Below are 18,990 nucleotides of genomic sequence, written 5' to 3' on the forward strand. Positions count from 1 at the left end.
TTATATATAAATATATATATATATATATATATATAAATCTATTATATTCTTTATATATATATATATTCAGTCTTGTTTCGTACTTAAAATAAGTTCATAATGTAAATAAATCATTTTTGCCAATTTATAGGCAGAGAAAAAATATAATATTCTTGATTACTTATCAAGATTATTCATACCTTGTAAGAATATTTTATTGTATCTATATTTACAAGTATATATTTTGTGTATATACATTACACACATCGCGCACGTGCACACACACTCGCGTCTCCGTATATATATGCGTATATACAATAAGTAACATATTATTGTATCTCACGACCAATGTATCGTTATTATATATATGTGTGTATATTAAATATTAAATACTGTAGCATGTATTGTTATCGAGCAAAGAATAAATTTTATAACATATTTATTCTATAAATGCATACTCAAATTCTAATTTCTAGTTACTCATAATTAGTGTACTTCGATTTACTAGAAACTCGATCAAGTGACCAAGTTGATCTTTGTGATTTAATTGTCATAAACATAATATAATCGAGCATTTATTCAATAATTTTCGCATTTTACAAACCCTGAGCAATCTAAAGCGATTATAAGATTAAATAATATTTCCTATGGACGATACGTCCGACATTATCTTCCAGTTTCATAGCAAGGATTCTGCATGCCTCTATTTAATGAAAGTTTTAGCGTGTAACGCATACTCAATTTTGATTCCGAGCATGAAACCTCATAAAGATGAAAAATTCATCGTAATACCTATAACTAATACAATAAGGCCTATTCTAAATAATACCTACTTTCAATTGTTAAAGTAAATTGTCAGACGAACGAAAAAATACTTCAAAATAGTACAGAGACTACATATAGTAATTATTAAATTATATTATTATGTGTTAAAAAAGAGACTTAAGTTATTTTCTTTGTGAGTAGCTGCTATCCGATTTTATATATTTTAATATAGCGTCATTATAACGAAATTGTGATGAAAAAAAACGATTATTCAAACTATTAATAAATGAATACTGAACTGCTTTAATGTTGTTCAAATTCGAACATTATTATATGAATATTTTTTTTTCATATAACTTCAACAAAAGTTTCCGCGCATTTGTCAAAACAATAATCATAATCTGATTAAATTAGTAGTAGTAGCATGCTTACTATGCAGGCTCAGTTTATCAATCACCATAGAATTTCTCGAATACTTAACTATTTTATCGAAGATAAAGATGTTATTTAACAAATTTGCTAAGCATATATGCAGAGAAGAAATAATTTGAACGATCGTATGAGAAATTACCTAATTATACAGGGCTAGAACAAATTTGGCTGAGAAGTGGCCTATTGGAGTCACGTTGCTCCCTAAATCTTCGAGGAATACGAGCCGCGGTCAAGAGACACTCTCAAATGGTCTTCTTTTTCTTTGTCTCAGAATTCCCAGTGAACAGATGTGAAAATTCTGCTCGTGTAGCCAGTACTCCAAGTGCGGCCTCTGTATAAAATAATGATTATATAATTACATTATTATTACAACATAAAACTAGTATCAGTACAGTTAAATATTTGTGGTAAAACTGACAAGAATTTCAACTGTAATCAAATTAAATAAATTATAATTTACCATAAGTTACTACGTTGTCACCGGGTTTGTTGCAAGCTTGTTGAAAGATTTTATCAACATCCTCTGGTTGTAAGTGTAATGACAACCTTAAAGCTTTTCTAAGTTCTGCTAGATTAACACACTTTAATGTTTTAGAACCGCAAACCTAGATGAAACATGAATAAACATTTTTATGGGTTATAATTTAGTGTTTCTTAAAGAAATAAGTATTTCGATACTTTTCTTAGACTGCTACTTATAGACTTATGAAAAATCATTAACTTCTTTTTTTTCTTTTTAGAACTGTCATTATATATATATGTGCATATAAATATATTTGTATTTATATAATGTATACTTACATCTAATGCGATTTCAACCATATCCAATTCACAATTAGCATTTGTCGTTGCCAATATCGTGAATATATACTCTTCAAGATCTATTGTGCCTTTGCCATTCTAAAAATGAAGATACATGAAGCGAATTTGCGTTATTGCGAAAAAAATAAAACTGAGGCAATAAGATCAGTTAATATTTTACAATGAACATACTCTGTCATGAATTCGAAAGAGCTGTTGAGTAGTCGATTCCTTTTCATCGAGTCTAAGAATTCGTGCAAATTCTTGCAAATTTACCTCTTCGCCGAATTTTTCTACTTTTTTTTCTAGAAGCTCTTCTTCCGTTTTCGATGCTGTTAAACTACAAACAAACAATACTTAATTTATACAAATTTTTGTCAATTAAAGATACAAGTTTTATAAGATTATATGATTAATATTAGAAAACAAACCCAAGTTTATTTCGAAGTTTGTGAGCTTCTATTATAGTGGAGGCATGTGGTATATGTAACTGATGAGCTTTGCTGATGATTCGACAATCATCATAAGTATAATCAGAGACAGGTATTTTGAGGGCTCTGAAACCCAAGGAAAGATTGTTCCAAAACAATATCACCAAAAAGCGAATTTTTAATATACACATTTCGAGTTAGCAATGATTACTTCTACCACAGATGTTACTTACTCTGCCATAACACGACGGACATTATTCGCGTAAAGTTTGGGATCTGTTTTTTCTGCTTCACTTGGTTTATAGACAGGAAGGAATTCAATTTCACAACTGCTGTTTAGCTGAGTCAGCGTGAGCCATAATAATTTTAAACTAAAAGAAATTGGCTAAGGTAACAATTCGGGTCATTAAGTTGATTTTTTATAGTATGAAAAAAATTATATTTGTCAGTGATAAAAAAAATTTTTTTAGTGGTAAATGCTTTAATGTTGTACTTACGCTCCAGGACCTTCCCATGTCCATGTGACTGTATCTAATTTATTAGGATACCTGATACACACTGGTTGCACAGGTACACCTGGGTAGAAAGCACCTGACTTAAAAGTTATTAGGCACGAACGATTCGTGCAGGTACCTTCTGGGAAAATCATTACCTAACAACAAAATGATTTAATATATTTTCATGAATTTCAGTCAAATCTACATTTAAAGACTCAACCATAATCAATTTACCTGTGGCCAATCCTCCTTCGAAGTAGCACGTTCGATTATTTCCTTTATCGTATTTTGTCGTGAATTAGGATCTTCTCTCCATACATAAACCGGTTGCGTGTAGTTAATGAGCTCTGTATGCGAAAGAAAAACACATTAAATCAAAGAGCTCAAATGATTTCCTATGATTCTTTGCGAGAAATTATGATCGGGTATCATTCGAGCTTTGTTCGATTTTTATTCGAACGCGATTACTTTCACGTTGTTGAACGAAGATGCATGAGTTTACATTAGCATTTACGTAAATGTGTATTTGACGTAATTGTGATCTAAATTGTTAAATAAAGGTGAATTTGAGATCGTTTTCTTTTCTAACATATGGCGAATGGGGCACATATAAGACGAACATCTTTGGATTACAATTACAGTTAAAGAGTTCGAAGATAGAAAATATAATAATTAATCAATAGATTATAATAAATCTTCTTTTAAATTAGAAAAACGTCGATCACTTGCTTTTTTTATAGTTTTTGTTTTTGAAGAATTTTGAAATATATTCAGCGTTCACATACTTCCGGTAAACGGATTCAATCCTGATTCTCGTCTTACGATGATTGACGGAAATCCAGTTACGTAGACGATACCACCATCGATGAATGTTGAATGCGGTGCAACCACTAGAATTGGTGCCTCGACTCTTGAAGCCTGTCTGCCGCGTACGACGATTCTCATTCCTCCTGCCTGGTATGTCAGTCGTCCCAGAAAGCACAACCAGGGAACTATTTTGCTGTAGATTTTAATCCACACAATGCTATACTTATTTCAATTTAACACGATAAAGCTGATCGTCGAGGACTCGATTCGGATTTAATAGTATAATTTAATAGAATAATTAAATACTTCAACAAAGATTCTATTTTGTTTGCTTAAGATCAAATTATATTTTCTTGTCACTGAAATTTCTTTATTTTTTTCGATCATTTTTGTTTTAAGAAAAGAAAAAAAGTTGATCGAACGTTTGGTATGCAAAAAAATAAGTCGATGAAGTCATCTATAGAGTTCAATGATCTTGCTTATAGGAAGATCGTTGTAACGTTCCTTTTTTTTTATTTCGTAATATGAAACAGGAAAGTGAAAGAGAAGATAGAGCCAAAAGTCCTTAATGACTAGATATACAAATAACCAAAAACCCGTTGGCTAATTTAAATTAAATTCACATTTTGTCAGTCCATAAGCTATTGTGCGTATTTATTTAATGTTATCTTCTTGCACAATATTACTTATTTTTTACCCACGGCACAATCCAATGAAACTGTTAATAAGTATATTAATTTTATTGTTAGAACACGAAAATGATCCCATCCACCATACGTATGTACACGTGTGCATAAATTTATTTCTAAAGGCATTATATCTATGCATAACTAATCATTTCAATGAAATTATATTATTATGGAAACATAGTATTCATATTTTGCACAAATCTAGAATAAATGTAAGAATAGATATTTTGTCATTTAATTCTATAAATGAATTAGTGTTAATATTTATTTATTTATAATGATATTAGTAAAATGATAAAATCATTTAAACAAAACGATTTATTTTCTTCATATATTCACTTATTTACGGGAAATAACTTGTCGATGTTTTTCTTATACATTGCATGGAATGATTCGAACAAATACTCGGTCAATGTACGCTCAACATCGTTTTCTCGACTGGCGAATAAAAAGGAAAAAGAAATAACGATGAGATGATGATAATTGAGACCTACTTCCGAAGAAAGGAATGCGGCTCGTCTCTCCTTTGGCGACTATGCTTGGTCCACCAAGGTAAACGACCGGAAGTGCATCGAAGAAGCTCGAGTGTGGTGCAAGGGCTAGCACCGGGGCATCCTTTGTTTCTGCTTGTCGACCTTTCACCTTCAGCTGATGAAATCCACCACAGATGAATAATACTCGCATCATCCAGCAGATCACGATGCGCATGTCTCTGTTTCGTCATATGTTTCATATATATGATGATAATTTCTTTTCCAGTTACGGAAACATACTTGAGTATTTTTTATGATTTTCGACGAAAGAGAAAGGGAGGCAAACAAAATGAATGCATTTAGGTATTTACTTTCGTTTCTATGTAATATTGACAAATTCGCATGCAAACGTAACTTCTTTCAACTAAGCGTTTTCTATTTTGTTGTGTGAATGAATATCGTTGTATTTGAATTTAATTGCATCCGATTTTTGAAAATTCGTCGATTTTTGTTACATCATGTAACACGTATAGTTAAGAGATTTGATAATTAGAATCATGATATATTTAAATTTAATGATCTATTAATTATCGATTATTACAATATTAACATTTAATCAATCAAAGGAAATGTTATAGTCATTGGCTTTGTCAATCCATTGCTACGGAATTAGCTTGAACTTGAACTTCCATTTTTTGGTCGAGGCTTCTATAGACGGTATAGATTCTTTTATTATTTCAAAAGAACTTCTCGTCAGAATTCATTATCACCACTAACATATCCTCTAATCAAAATTTTATAGAGCGAACTTCGAACGATAAGAAGGTCAAGGATTTTTATAATATAAATCACAACTGCGCAGGTACTTTTTTTTTCTTTTATTATCAATGATTAAAGTGAAATAAAATGAAATCAATTAATTTAACGAGGATTGGTATCAATATTACTTTGTTGTTAAAATTGAAGATTTGTTTCGATTGAAGTAATGGTCTTTTTACGAAATATCCTATGTTCTTCCATTTTCTAGGTAATCTTCCGTTATAAAAATTTAAACAGAAGTCTCGAGTGTGTACTTTCGATGTCATTTATAAAACGCGCGGTCATAGCAGGTGTATGAAGGTGAAAGCTATTCGATATGAGATAGAAACTTAGTATCTCTAGTGGTTATTTACATTTTATTGTGCGATACCCAATTTGTACATTTCATGCAAGTTTGTTTAAATGTTATAATATTATTTACAAGTTTAGTAATTGCTTTAAAAATGATCAAATATAATACGTAGTTTATTAATTACTGCAAAAAATGAATTATGTGTTAAATTAAGCATGTGATCCCTTAAATGATTAATTATTTATGAGATATAATGAGGAATTCATCTAAAAGTGTACGCATTCTCTATGGTCGAAAAAATTTTAGCTGATGTATCAACGATTTATTTAAAATATTATAAACGTATCGAAATAATGTTATTAGATACTATTAAGTTTAGTATTTGAACATATTAAAAGTCAATTCAATATTTTAATATAATATACGTTCAATTATTACTTATTTTACATAATATTTTTCGAGTTTCAAGTTTCGAGTTTCTGTTAGTCCTCAGGAAATTTTTTCTTTTGCAAACATTTCGGAGGCCAAAGAAGGATAGATAATAAAAGTTTCCTTTCATTTCAATTATAAATTTAATTTGGCATAAATGTTTATTTCAATTTTTATTTTAAAAATATTAATTTGTTTCGTGGGTCGCGTCAGTTGGACAGCGCTTCTTTATACTAATATAGGCATGCCAAATTACAAATTCAACATAATTAAATGCATCCAAACATTGATAAGTGATACTATCATTAATTTTACAGCATACAAGTTTTAAGCTTTAATGTAAGGGTTAATTATCAAAATTTTGTGTTAGTTACTAACTAATTATTATTGAATTAAAACTAATTTATTCGCTACTATCGACTTCTGTAACGTTAGTCATTTCGCAACGACAGCATTATCTGCAAGTATGGTGTTACTATACAGGCAATCAAAACGGGAGTGTGCACTTCAACGCGAACCGATTGTGTACTTTATCACGAACCGAACATATATCTACCGTATTGCTGACAAAGTACAATATTTAATACTTTGTCGCGTCACGTAAATTATTGCTTTCTTATAATATTGTTGTATCGAGTTAATATAATCGAAGCTGTGAATTAATGCAGAATTTCAAATATATTATTAAAGTCATCGGTAGTATGAAGCGAACGTGCTGTAATTATAGTCATCATTGGCAACGAAAGGGTTAACAAGCAAGAGGTAAGTGGTTATATGCTGTGCAGAGTCAGCCGAGAGAGCAGGTATTATTCACAAAAGTTAACGTGGTGCTGCTACCTTTCGAGCATAAAATAATCACTCGGACTTTTTTCGGGTCAACAGGAAAGAAATTTTTTTGTCAAGCTCTATGATGTTAATTAAGCTTATCCTAATAAAAATTATTTAAATAATTATTTCCAACATTCGCCGTTAGAATTTAACAATATCAATGCTCCCATTGATTTCAACTATAACCAAGAATCTACTCTTTATTTGTATATGAATAAAACATAACGTAATACTGATCCTGCATAGTAATTATATTTAGATAAAGAACTTGATTTGCGAAAGAAATAAAATGTTCTGTATTTTATCATAACTTACCGTCTCCATCCTGTAAGAGGCGCTCGACGTAAATCTTCTTCAGAAAGTCCATAGAGACCCAAACAAGCCAAAAGCCAGGCCATTATCACCAAAGCGGTAATCGCAGCTAGCCTTAGTGGTAGCAGGGCTACCGTCAAAAATGCCGTCTGTAACATGAAATATTCATAAGATTAAATTCATATATTAACATGTACGCATATGCATATACGTATCATAGATTATATTATTCATTTAAATCAAGTAGCAAACACATTTTCTTAAGAAGTTTTCCAACGATTTTCGTTTTGTCGATCTTCACAGGAAAACAGATCATTTATCCTGCAGATGAATGTTTTACCAAGAAGAAGAAAAAGAAGAAGAAAAAGAAGAAGAAAAAAAAGAAGAAAAAGAAAAAGAAAAAGAAGAAGAAGAAGAAGAAGAAGAAGAAGAAGAAGAAGAAGAAGAAGAAGAAGAAGAAGAAGAAGAAGAAGAAGATAAGCGAGAAGAAAAGAGAGAGAAAGATTAAGAAAGGAAAACGAGTACCGTTTGCTCGTTCCGTTAGTTTGGCTTACGCTGTAACTTATCGTTCCACGTGTATTTCTCTCACTCGATCTTTCAAGATCGAGGTTACGGCCGAAAGATTATTTTCGATGCAACGACGATGCGTTTCTGGATTCAACGGTACAAGGTTGCGTGTACCGCTGTCCTTATTCTTCTGCCGGTTCCTTGGCCTCTTTTGAAGTCACGAAAAATGTATATGAGAAAGTAGCACATTTTTCCTCGGATTATTATATAAATCGAGATCGTTATTTCGTGTGGTACTTTCATGTACCAAAACGAGCCATCGAGTTCCAAATCTATTGCTACTTAAGATTTTCACTTTGGTCATTTACTATATGAGTCTTCATATTCGAAATATTTCATTCGCGTGATATAAAAAATTCTAGTAGTAGTTCGTAAGAAATTTTAACAATAAAGTCTTTAGAATTCACGTTAGAATTTTATTCGATTTTTTAAATTTTAATGATGCGTTCTTTTTCCTTTCTTTGTAAATTGTTCATTAAAGATATCTTTCTTGACAAAATATTAACATGATTAAAATTTTTTCAAGTATTTGGATTCTATTCAACCTTGAACGTTGAAAGTACTCGAAGAAAATAAGTATATAAGACATGCAGTGGGCAATCTAGTTCTAGAATGTCATTCCAAGTGATGATTCGCTCGAATTCTAACAAGCTATAATTTTTGATAAGAAATTTTACCATTTTGCTTTGATCGTAGAGCAATCATGTATAATATCGTATATCAAAAGTAGAAGTATAATGAATTTTATTATGTTCCTGTTTTAATAAGATTAAGTTTATGTATAATTTGTATATTTATTTTTCAATATTTGAATGGAAATTGAATGAAAAATAAACTCACTTATCTAACGCCGCATTTAATTTGTCCAACTATTATTTTTTGTAGCAAAGTAATTGTAATTAATATACAATTTACCATGAAGAACGAAAAAGAAATCGATATGGAATCATACATTTGGGAGGGATAGAAATATCAGCGAATGATGATTCAATAATATTACAAAATCATTTTAACCTTCTACATGATAATAAGGTTGCTATTTAACATTAATATTCACCGTGCAAAGCACCGTGCAAGCGAGTTTTCTGTTGTAAATTTTTAACGAGCCTCTCAATATCATTTACCTATTTTTTCAAGGATCCATTAAACGTGTTGTTAACCTTCCTATTGAATCACGTAAAAACAATAAAAAGTAGATAAACAAATAATAATATTATGTCGGATATCATTCTTTTTTTTATTTTTTTAATATGAGCAGAAGGTTTTTCTCATTATTTATTCAGATGTTGTTTTAAGATCAACCTCACGCATGCTATGACCATGACCAAGAATTGTGTCAAGTTCTTCCAAAAGGATGAGAAGACTATTCCTTGACTGAACGAATTGAAGTTATAAAATTTTAGGAAAGAAGCATCATTAAAAGTCATTTTTTATATTGAGAAAAAGAGAAAGAAACAAATTATATATAGATAATATCTATGAAAGATATTTAAGCAAAAAATAAAAATAAAAATTGTAGTCCTTGATAAACTGTACTGTGCATATTATTTGATGACATTCAAATGTTATGTTTTACAAGTTTCCTTATAATTTTATTGGAGAATTTCGAAGTGTGTATTACATATAATAAGAATATCTTGCAAGAATAAATAAGTAAAGGGTGTGAATGACGTAAGCGAAGGCTCAACAATTCTGTCATTCGTTCCTTTTTTTTCTTTTCTTCTTTGCTTTTTACGCCGAATACATTTCGCCGAAGTAGACCCTCATATTTTGTGACCCACATCTGGCAAGGCACAGTTAGTTAAAAAAGTGGGGGAGGTTAACTTTTGCTTCTTTCCGTTTTTTTTACCCCTTTTATTCTAGGGAACAACGACAGAACCATATAGATTTTTATTACTTCTTGCATTCTATATATTCTTCAATTTTTGCCAATAAATGTATTTCACTTGATTTTATTATGTAACTTCATTAAATGCATTTTTTTCAATGTAATATAAAATAATATAAAAAAATATATATTATATATTATACAATGTAATATAATATAAAAATATATGTATTATTATATTCTAGATATATATATTGAAATATTTATACTAGTGATTGCTACATCATTTTGTTGTTTTGATAAAAATAAATAATAATTAAATGATTGAAGAATTTCATTTCTAAATCGTTTTCATCAAAATCAAATACTTGATTTTGACGCATATTTTTAAAAGGGTTGAAAAATAGAAAGAAAAAGAATAAAAGAAAAAATTGCACTACATAAGGTTTATATCGAATGTCGGGATGTTTGTGGTGAGAGCAGAAAAGTGTCGAAGAATAAAGATGAAAGGCGTCGACGGTCTGTCTTTATAGCTTTCCTTGCTTTACGAGTTTAACTTTCCGATTTGTTCATGGTAGCTTTTTCTCTGTGACTATGATCTTTCGAAAATATAAAACACCGTTAGAATAAATTCATTTACAAATAATACAGTCGATGTTCAGATATAATTTCTTTTTTAAAATGAGATAAAATGTACACAGATATACAAATTTAAGTAGGTAAATACATAAAAATTATATGTATGCGTGAGTTTTAAAGGATACGTCCTTAGACGTAAAAAACGAAATTCTTTTTGTCTAACATAAATTGAACTTTATTTGATGTGACCTACTTTTTTTTTTGGCTTTCAAATGAAGATGTTTGGTCCTTTTTTGAACGCTCGAAACATCAACAAGATCTTATGCGTGTATTCTTCTTGGTATTTGATTTCATCAATTTTATATACTTGAACGTAAATATCTTTGTTTAATACATAAAAAATACGATAAATGGTCAAATTCACTTTTATTTAAAAACAGAAAAATAATAAAAGTTTTTGTTGATTAAAGTTAAAAACTTTTCAACCTATCTTTGTATATAAGAATATTTTAAATATTTATTTATTTGATTGTTACGTTTTACAATATATGTATTCATGTTTGCAACATGCATTTAACGTATTTCGAAAGTAGGACATTCATTTAATAGTTCTCCTAGATTTGCAAATATTCCTAACGAATAATAATTATTCTTCATTCATCGGCTTTCGCTCGATGAACATTTATATCCGAGACTCGTATTGAAAATCGCTTTCACTGATTAGCGACATAAAATTGAGAAGCATTATCCGGCGCAAGGCGGTTTGAAATTCTAATTTTCTAGTTGAGAAATGTACCACGTTCAATTATGTTTTGTAAAAGACGGCGCTTCCTTTTCCTATCGTTTATATTCAATTTACATATAGTACAAATCTAAATATATATACTGTATTTTGAAATGTTTATTAAGAAGGGATCAAATGTGAGAAAAGTTACTAGATACGAAGAAAGAAATATAGCAAGATTTAAATCTTGCTGCAACAATTTGATTATAGCAAACGACAATACAAAATATTTATTTTAATACAACTATACTTTTCCTAACGCTTACGTCAATCTACAGTCATATCTATATATATCAGGTAATACTTTGATTGTTAAAAATAACGCGAGCATATTATAGTTATAGACAAGTGTTCGAACAATAGTCTTGTGCATAAGAAAGTTAGACAAATTTGTAAATTAGTATAAATTTGTATAAATAAAATAAAGCAAATGAATGATATTGTACAATTTAATAATAAGCTTATACATAAATTATCCGTTAATGAATAATCAACAAAATGTTCTGAAATAATACGGGTAAGAACGTAAATTGTGAATAAGACTTAAGTTGTATATAAATAAAATGATAAAGATAATATTCGTTTAAACATATCACACGCGTCAATTCGTCATGCACTAATTTTTATATGAAAAAATATCCACGAATGTAACTGTAAAAACAAATGTCACATCACGTACTACGGTATACATATATGAAAACTTTCTCTTTCTCTCTTTCTTTCTTCTTGGTGCAAGCTGGCATATGTAATTGTTAAAGAGATTTCTTACTCCAAACAGGTTAAATTTTGCGAGGCTTCAAATATCAATATTATACGTGGACACTTTTGCACATTCCCTTTTCTCATTTGAATCTTCTCAACTTATCGAATCTTAACAGAATTATTATGATAAATGTTAATGATAAATATTACTTCAGTATAAGATTTCAACATTCGTTATTAATAGAAATCAAATAGATCGAAAAATGATCTGGAATCATTTGTTTTTTATTGATAAAAAAATCATTAATTATTCAAATTTAAATTTGAAACAATCTCTATTTATTTATTTTCATTTAAAGTAGGCGTGACAATATATCGGTTTACAAACAATAGTGTTGAACTTTTAAAAGGTCTTCTTTTCATTCTATCAAGCATAAATTATTATGTTAATAATTTATAATCATTATAATCATTTTTTCTCTTTATTCGCTTAAATACGTAAATTATTATTTTTCATAAAAACAAAGTTACGCTCTTTCTTACATTTTTTTTTAATTTAAAATGTTGCTATTTCCTGTTACTTTAAAGAAAAATTTGTATGTTAATTTAAAAAGTGCTTGTTATTTATTTGATAATAAAGCATAAAAATCGATCAGTAAGACGTAGTATTTTTTCGACGATTAAACATATTTTAAAACGTAATGTTAAAAACGATAAAAGAAAGTATTCACAAGTGACTTCCTTATTTTAATATGCAAATGAAAAAATATAAAGTTTGCAATAAGTTTGGAAATAATGTAAACAAGGTAATACAGATAACTATAAGAAAATATAATTTGTATTGTATAAATATACCTATATATTGTATAGAAATTAAAATGTTGGAAAGACTTTCTACGATCGACAAAGAGCAAAGTTTGTACGAGTGAAAGTAGGGATCTGAAAAGAGGAAATTAACTTGTCTTTATATCGCTTTTGTGTTGAGTTTCATATCAATTTTCGAGTCATAAGAAAAAATTAGAAATAGATCGAGTGATAGAATTAGGTCAATCACGCCAAAGATACCTATTTATTTTTTCTTTTTTCTCATTAAATAGTGATTTTTCTTATCCTTTCTTTCTTTGGTGTACAACCTACATATTAAATCGTTTGATGTCATGGGCGCTATACTTCTTTCTATATAGCCACCTGTACACACTTAAGAATGTTAATTTGGTGTTGAAATATTAAAATGAGTATAATCGAATGTTTTCATGTAGACGGTTGTTTAAGTATCCTTAGTTCAACAAACTTTAGGAGAAAGTGACGACTAACCACGTCATTGCGTATACATGTTTTAGCACTAATTCAAATATCAACTTATGTCCTTCTTACCAAAGTAAACGTTATTTCATGCGTAAAACAATTTGTTAAAATATTAAATTTAACTACGATGAATAATTGCTACAAATGATGAAATAACTTGATCCTATTTAATAGCTATATATACTATATTAATGAGCCGTTTATTTTGAAAGTGGCATAAGTCACTTTTTCAAAAATATCGAATTAATTACAATTGAACGGTATCTTTTCATTTAAAAAAAAAAAAACAAAAACAAAATAGTGACTTATGCCACTTTCAAAATAAACAGCTCAATTTTACATAATAAATTTAAATTTATTAAAATATAGAATTGGAATTGAGAAAGTAATGAAACAAACGGAAATCCTATATTAAGAAAAATAGTAATTATTAAACTTAACTGATAATTATTTACGAAAAGATATATTGTATAAACAGTTTATAAAAGGGGGAGAGGTTAAGACCTGCTTCTTAGGCTCACCCCTTATGACTCACCCGACTCCGAACAGATGCGCGAGAATCGATCCCAAGGGAGAATTTCCGCGTGTGAAAAGAGTGTGCTCATAGTTAAACTGACGAAAGAAGGAAAGAGAAAGAAATACTGACCTTGAGTTTATCGTAGGTCGTGTCAAGCTCGAGTCGATGAACGAAGGGATTGAGAAGATCAGCACTGAGGGATGCAGCATCCACCTCTTCGTGCTTCTTCCCTATCCTCCCATTAATTTCCTCCATTTTTCTTTTTACTCACAAATTTTATTTATGACGAACGTTAAGCTAAAACGTTCTCAACGGTTCGTTTGTTCGTCTTTCACGGATCCTCGATAGTTTCTGAGACGATCAAGGGAAATAACGACGCGTCACTCTTCGTCAACGACGATTATTCTTCTTGACAGAGAAACAGAGTGAGAAGTAACGTTTGTTTCTTGTAGGAAAGTGGGAGAAGGTCAAAAAAAGATATAAATGGATAAAGAGGGATAAAGATAGAAAGAAAGAAAAAGAGAGAAGGGGAGAAATATAGATATATAGAAAAGAGAGAACGAAAAGTCGATGATCAGTTACGAAGTAGCACCGTCACGCGCACGTAGGGGTTGTCAGTTCACGACGTACTGTGCCTCGCCGCCCGTTTAATATCGTGAAAACGAACGACCAATGCACGTTTCCTTGTCCGACCACCACCGAGCTCTGACGAGTATTCTCGAATCATTAAGTATGCGCGCGCATATCGGTCTAAGAGAAATGCTTTCGCTCGTTTTCGGTAGCTATCCCTTTGGAACGCGAAAATACACGAGCGATCTCGGAACGCCATTTTTTTTTCTTTTTTAACAATGAGGGTGAATTTACACGATTTCCCGTCTGCGTTTGTGTGCAACGGAAATATGAATAAGGCTTTGATACTATATTTTAGTCTATGCGATTTCTTTTTTTCTTGACGATTGTATTACTCTAATAGATGACAAAATTTTTTTTATTTTTTATTTATCTATTCTTTTTTTTAATGAAAATATGAAATTTGGTAAGCGAAGATCTCAATTATAATTGATCTTCTTAACGATCTCTCTCTCTCTCTCTCTCTCTCATATTTTTATCGATATGTACGAAGAAGTGAAAATAATTCATCTTCGATACTAATTGTTGTACAATGGCGATATATCTAATAGAATCTACACTCGCATATATCTATGCACGTTAAAGATCAATAGTGCTTTTAAAGAGGAATCGTGCGCATCGTTTTTCTGAATTTGTCCTTGCTATGTTGGTTTCGTGAATTAAAAATTATTAACTGAAATTACAAACGTGAAAATAGAATAAAATAAAAATTGACTTCAGTAGTTATGAAAAAATGCAAGGTTATTTCACTTAAATGTTTAGATAAAAATATTGATAGTTTCAGTGAATCATTTTAAACTTTTCAAGTAAATTGCGTAATTAAATAGAATATATCTGTTATTTAGTGTCGTATAAAACTTCGTTATCAGTTTTTACTGCATACAAAAATGCTTGCATGTAAAAGTTTATATATAAAGATTTTGGACATACTTTTTTATTTTCTAAAATTTCTTCATTTATAATTTAATAATATTGACTATTACAATTTATTGTTGTTAGATTATTTTCATAAATAATAATGTTGAATAAAAGAACTTATCTTTTCACGTTATTTAAAAAAAATATATATTTTATTACCTTTACATATATATATGTACTGGATATATATATGTATCGTATTATATGTACGGAAATATATACGATCGTTTAAATATATATCCCTTACGTACGTAAAATTTTGTCCTTGTCGAAAAGGAATGTGAGATGTGTTGTTATTTTGTTTGTTTCAAATGAAGGAAATCGTATTAAATCGTATTATACGTATATAGCTTACCTAGTTGAACATTGAAAATTGTCTCGATAATATCGATATTACAATTTTATAAAAAATTTGGAACAATCGGAGTATATCTATTATCGATATAAAAATTCATCCGTGATTAAATTACATTGCAATAATATCGATCTTAAATTCGTTAGATTACGATTATTCAATAGGTTCGAACTATTGGAAATGATGTAATCTGTGAATTTTCGTACGTTAGCTGGCTCGTTAAAAACGTAATTATTGCCATTGAGAACTAGTTTGCACGATAAACTTTAATGATGCATTGTTCGAAGACGATGCGCTTGCTGTTTTTAATACTAAGTGTAATTGGGTATAATGAAATCATTCATTTAATCCTTATGATAATTATATCTTTTCATTAGAATCATATAATCATCATATTTAATATAGATAAACAAAGAAATTCTTTTTTAAGAATACGATTGCACATTTACCATTTCGTCTGTAGTTTCATTCGCAGATGGTATAGTCAATGATTATCCAACTAACAATCGATATGTATGCAAATTGCACAATTTCAAAGAATACAGAAGTACATAGAAGCTCACAAGTCCACTTTTTTTCTAACCGGATTCATCTTAGTTACTACCGCGACCATCAGTAGGCGATAGTAAGTACCTAATGCAATGACAATACAAACCACGAAGTCTATATGTTACCGTCATAGCCGGAAATCCGTCATTACTAGTAATTCCTCGGCATTGTCATCAATGCAAAGCGCCTTTTGACAAAGTTGGAAATGTATTCATATTTCTCACATTTCCTTGAAATTCTTCCTAGAATATTTCGTTCTAAACCCGCTTATCTTCCGATACGATAAGGAACAAAAGATGCAGATTTTCAAGACATCTCTACAAATATCTGTTTATCGATATCAATTTAAAGTTGATTTCCAAAGTAATAATCTATAGGGAAGTGAAAAGAAATAGGCTAATCGTTCATAATGTATAGACAATAGGTATAAATATTTTGTAAATTATAATTTTTCTTTTAAATATATCCCCTGCAGGTATACCAACTTTACTTTCATTTTTTTCAAAGTGCGCTTGCGTTTTGAATTTGTGGTTGCGCATGCGTATAACATATCTGCCACTCATGACGTCGACATTTCATAATTATTCAAAGTGTAATAATTATTTTCAACTAATTAACGATAAATAAAAAAGAATAATTAATAAATAAAAGTTAAGGAGCCGGACAAACAAAAAGTCAGCAACTGATTGAAAACAAGAAACAATAGAAAACTTCATTGCTTTGCTCGGAAATAGAAAAAAACATTTTTGTATTTTCAATTATTAATAACTTATTAAATAATTAATTAATAAAGCGAGCAATTATGGATTTTGATTGAGGAATTAGTGAGCAATTAAGAGTATTTATTAATTTTTTTCTGCTGTTGGGGTTCTATGCCAACTTTTCTGTGGTTAATTTTGTTCATTCAATTTTTGAAAATAAAATAAAATTTCATATCGAATAAATAGAGGATGTTTTTTTAATAAAATGTAAGTTGCGTTAGATGTTCTATTTGTATTTGTAAAAAATATGAATATAAATGATAAAAATAAATTTCCCACAAGTGTGTCATGCAAGAAATCAATTTGAACTGCAGGCTCCATCAGTATTGACCGGTTAGCGAAGTAGTCGACTTAACCTATAAAAACACTATGGCGAAAGAATTGCATAAAAGTCTAATAAATTACTTTTTGCATCTGAAGGAATTAGACGAAAAATGGTTGGAATTATTCAAAACTGTGGAACGACCGTTGCAAGCTTTGAAAAATCAATGCGAACAATTACGCCTTGTTTCGAGGTAAATTTTCATTATTTATTTTTTCAAATTATCGGATACAGGAAAGTATTTGCTTATACTTTTCAAGCAAAAATTCACATGGAGTTAATTGAATAATATCCTTAAAGATGTCGCTTTTTTACAGTAAGGATCTCGATAACGAAGGAATTTGTATGATCGATCACGCGCGAGAGAAACTTATTTTTAAAATTTTCATGGGTATAGAAAATGAGATTTCACTTTTATTAGATTTATTGAAGTCTTTTAAAAATGCTTTACAGGTAGTCATTTTAAAAATTTGATGAACCTTTCTTAAAGTAGATTAATTTATCGACGAATGATCGAATGTTGCGAAATATTTGGTAAACATGAAATATATTTCGTATTATTTCAGGATTTAAAGAATCGATTAAACAATTTGGAAAAATTTCGGAGTAATGTTTCGTTAGGTGACAAAGATATGAAAGATATCGTGAATGGAACACCTTATCGGCCAAAATTAAATTTACTTTTAGAATGGGCTATCGATGGTTTTCAATATTATCACGAATTGTATCCTTTAAAATAATATTATTAAAATAATTTTTTTTTCAGAGTTGTCATAGTTTAGAGTAACTTCTAGCATATAAACAATATTTCATAAGTAATGATTTTTTAAAGGATTTTTATTTTATACCAATCATCTTATTATAATTTCTTATATATGGAGTATAGATTTCAGCGTATTGAAAACAGCATAAAAAATATGGATTATAGAATTGAAGAATCAGTTAATAAATTTGCCGATTCTTTTGTAGAAGATCGGTATAAACGAAATAAATTAAATAGTAAGATTTTCTATATAATTTTATCTAATAATCTAATATGTTATGTTATAAGACTAATTTATGAAATATTTCAGGGATACTAGCATTTACTCAATTTTTAATTATGGAAAAAGTTTAATAAAAACTTTTAAACAGTTTGTACTTCTTTATTATATTCATTTTCCATTCCTTCCTATATATATAAAGATTTTAGGAGATAATTGAAATTACCAAAAATAGCGCCATGGATTTGGTAAATGTTCAAATTGTTTCCTAAATTTGCCTCTAACATAAAATCGATTGTACTAACTAACTATAATTTTCAAATAAAATATACGTTGAAGTACAAATTAGATTTTGAACATATTTGTTACTGGTAATATTAATTTTAATTTTAACAAAAATAATAAATAGAAATTTGAATGTCTATATCATAATAATTGAAATATTTAATATCGCAACGTATTTAAACATACATCATAATGACTTTATCGAATTACGAAAAGACAAAGAGGTTGATCTCCTTTTAAAGTATTACATTCAGTTCCTGTGTTTTGGAATTACAGAAAATCGTCATTTTTTAGAACTTTAATGATAAGCCTAAAAAAGGGTGTTGAGCTTTCTAATGATCAACCAATCAG

General features: G+C 29.3%; 2 protein-coding genes across 3 annotated transcripts; one reads left to right on the plus strand and one right to left on the minus strand.

Moving 5' to 3' along the window:
- Window positions 1-159: 159 nt before the first annotated feature.
- Window positions 160-14,554, minus strand: LOC106784843 (1-acylglycerophosphocholine O-acyltransferase 1). Its single transcript, XM_014744789.1, has 11 exons — window positions 13,966-14,554; window positions 7,558-7,703; window positions 4,896-5,113; window positions 3,140-3,252; window positions 2,906-3,060; window positions 2,642-2,779; window positions 2,409-2,534; window positions 2,170-2,317; window positions 1,978-2,076; window positions 1,637-1,781; window positions 160-1,507 (listed from the first exon to the last, which is right to left on the minus strand). Exons 1-11 carry the CDS (start codon window positions 14,089-14,091, stop codon window positions 1,419-1,421), a joined length of 1,503 nt encoding a protein of 500 aa, XP_014600275.1. The 5' UTR covers window positions 14,092-14,554; the 3' UTR covers window positions 160-1,418.
- A 2,675-nt stretch (window positions 14,555-17,229) lies between these two features.
- LOC106784831 lies at window positions 17,230-18,507 on the plus strand. 2 transcript variants are annotated; one of them, XM_014744767.1, is made up of 6 exons: window positions 17,230-17,256; window positions 17,364-17,564; window positions 17,689-17,824; window positions 17,938-18,095; window positions 18,258-18,370; window positions 18,445-18,507. In XM_014744767.1, exons 2-6 carry the CDS (start codon window positions 17,419-17,421, stop codon window positions 18,486-18,488), a joined length of 597 nt encoding a protein of 198 aa, XP_014600253.1. In that variant the 5' UTR covers window positions 17,230-17,256; window positions 17,364-17,418; the 3' UTR covers window positions 18,489-18,507. The 2 variants fall into 2 exon arrangements, with proteins under 2 accessions (XP_014600253.1, XP_014600254.1); XM_014744768.1 differs by lacking the exon at window positions 17,230-17,256 and having other exon boundaries at window positions 17,337-17,564.
- The last annotated feature ends 483 nt before the right edge of the window (window positions 18,508-18,990 follow it).

This window comes from Polistes canadensis, unplaced genomic scaffold, assembly GCF_001313835.1.
Source record: "Polistes canadensis isolate GaletaPanama2010 unplaced genomic scaffold, ASM131383v1 scaffold_41, whole genome shotgun sequence".
NCBI classification, from domain to species: Eukaryota; Metazoa; Arthropoda; class Insecta; order Hymenoptera; family Vespidae; genus Polistes; species Polistes canadensis.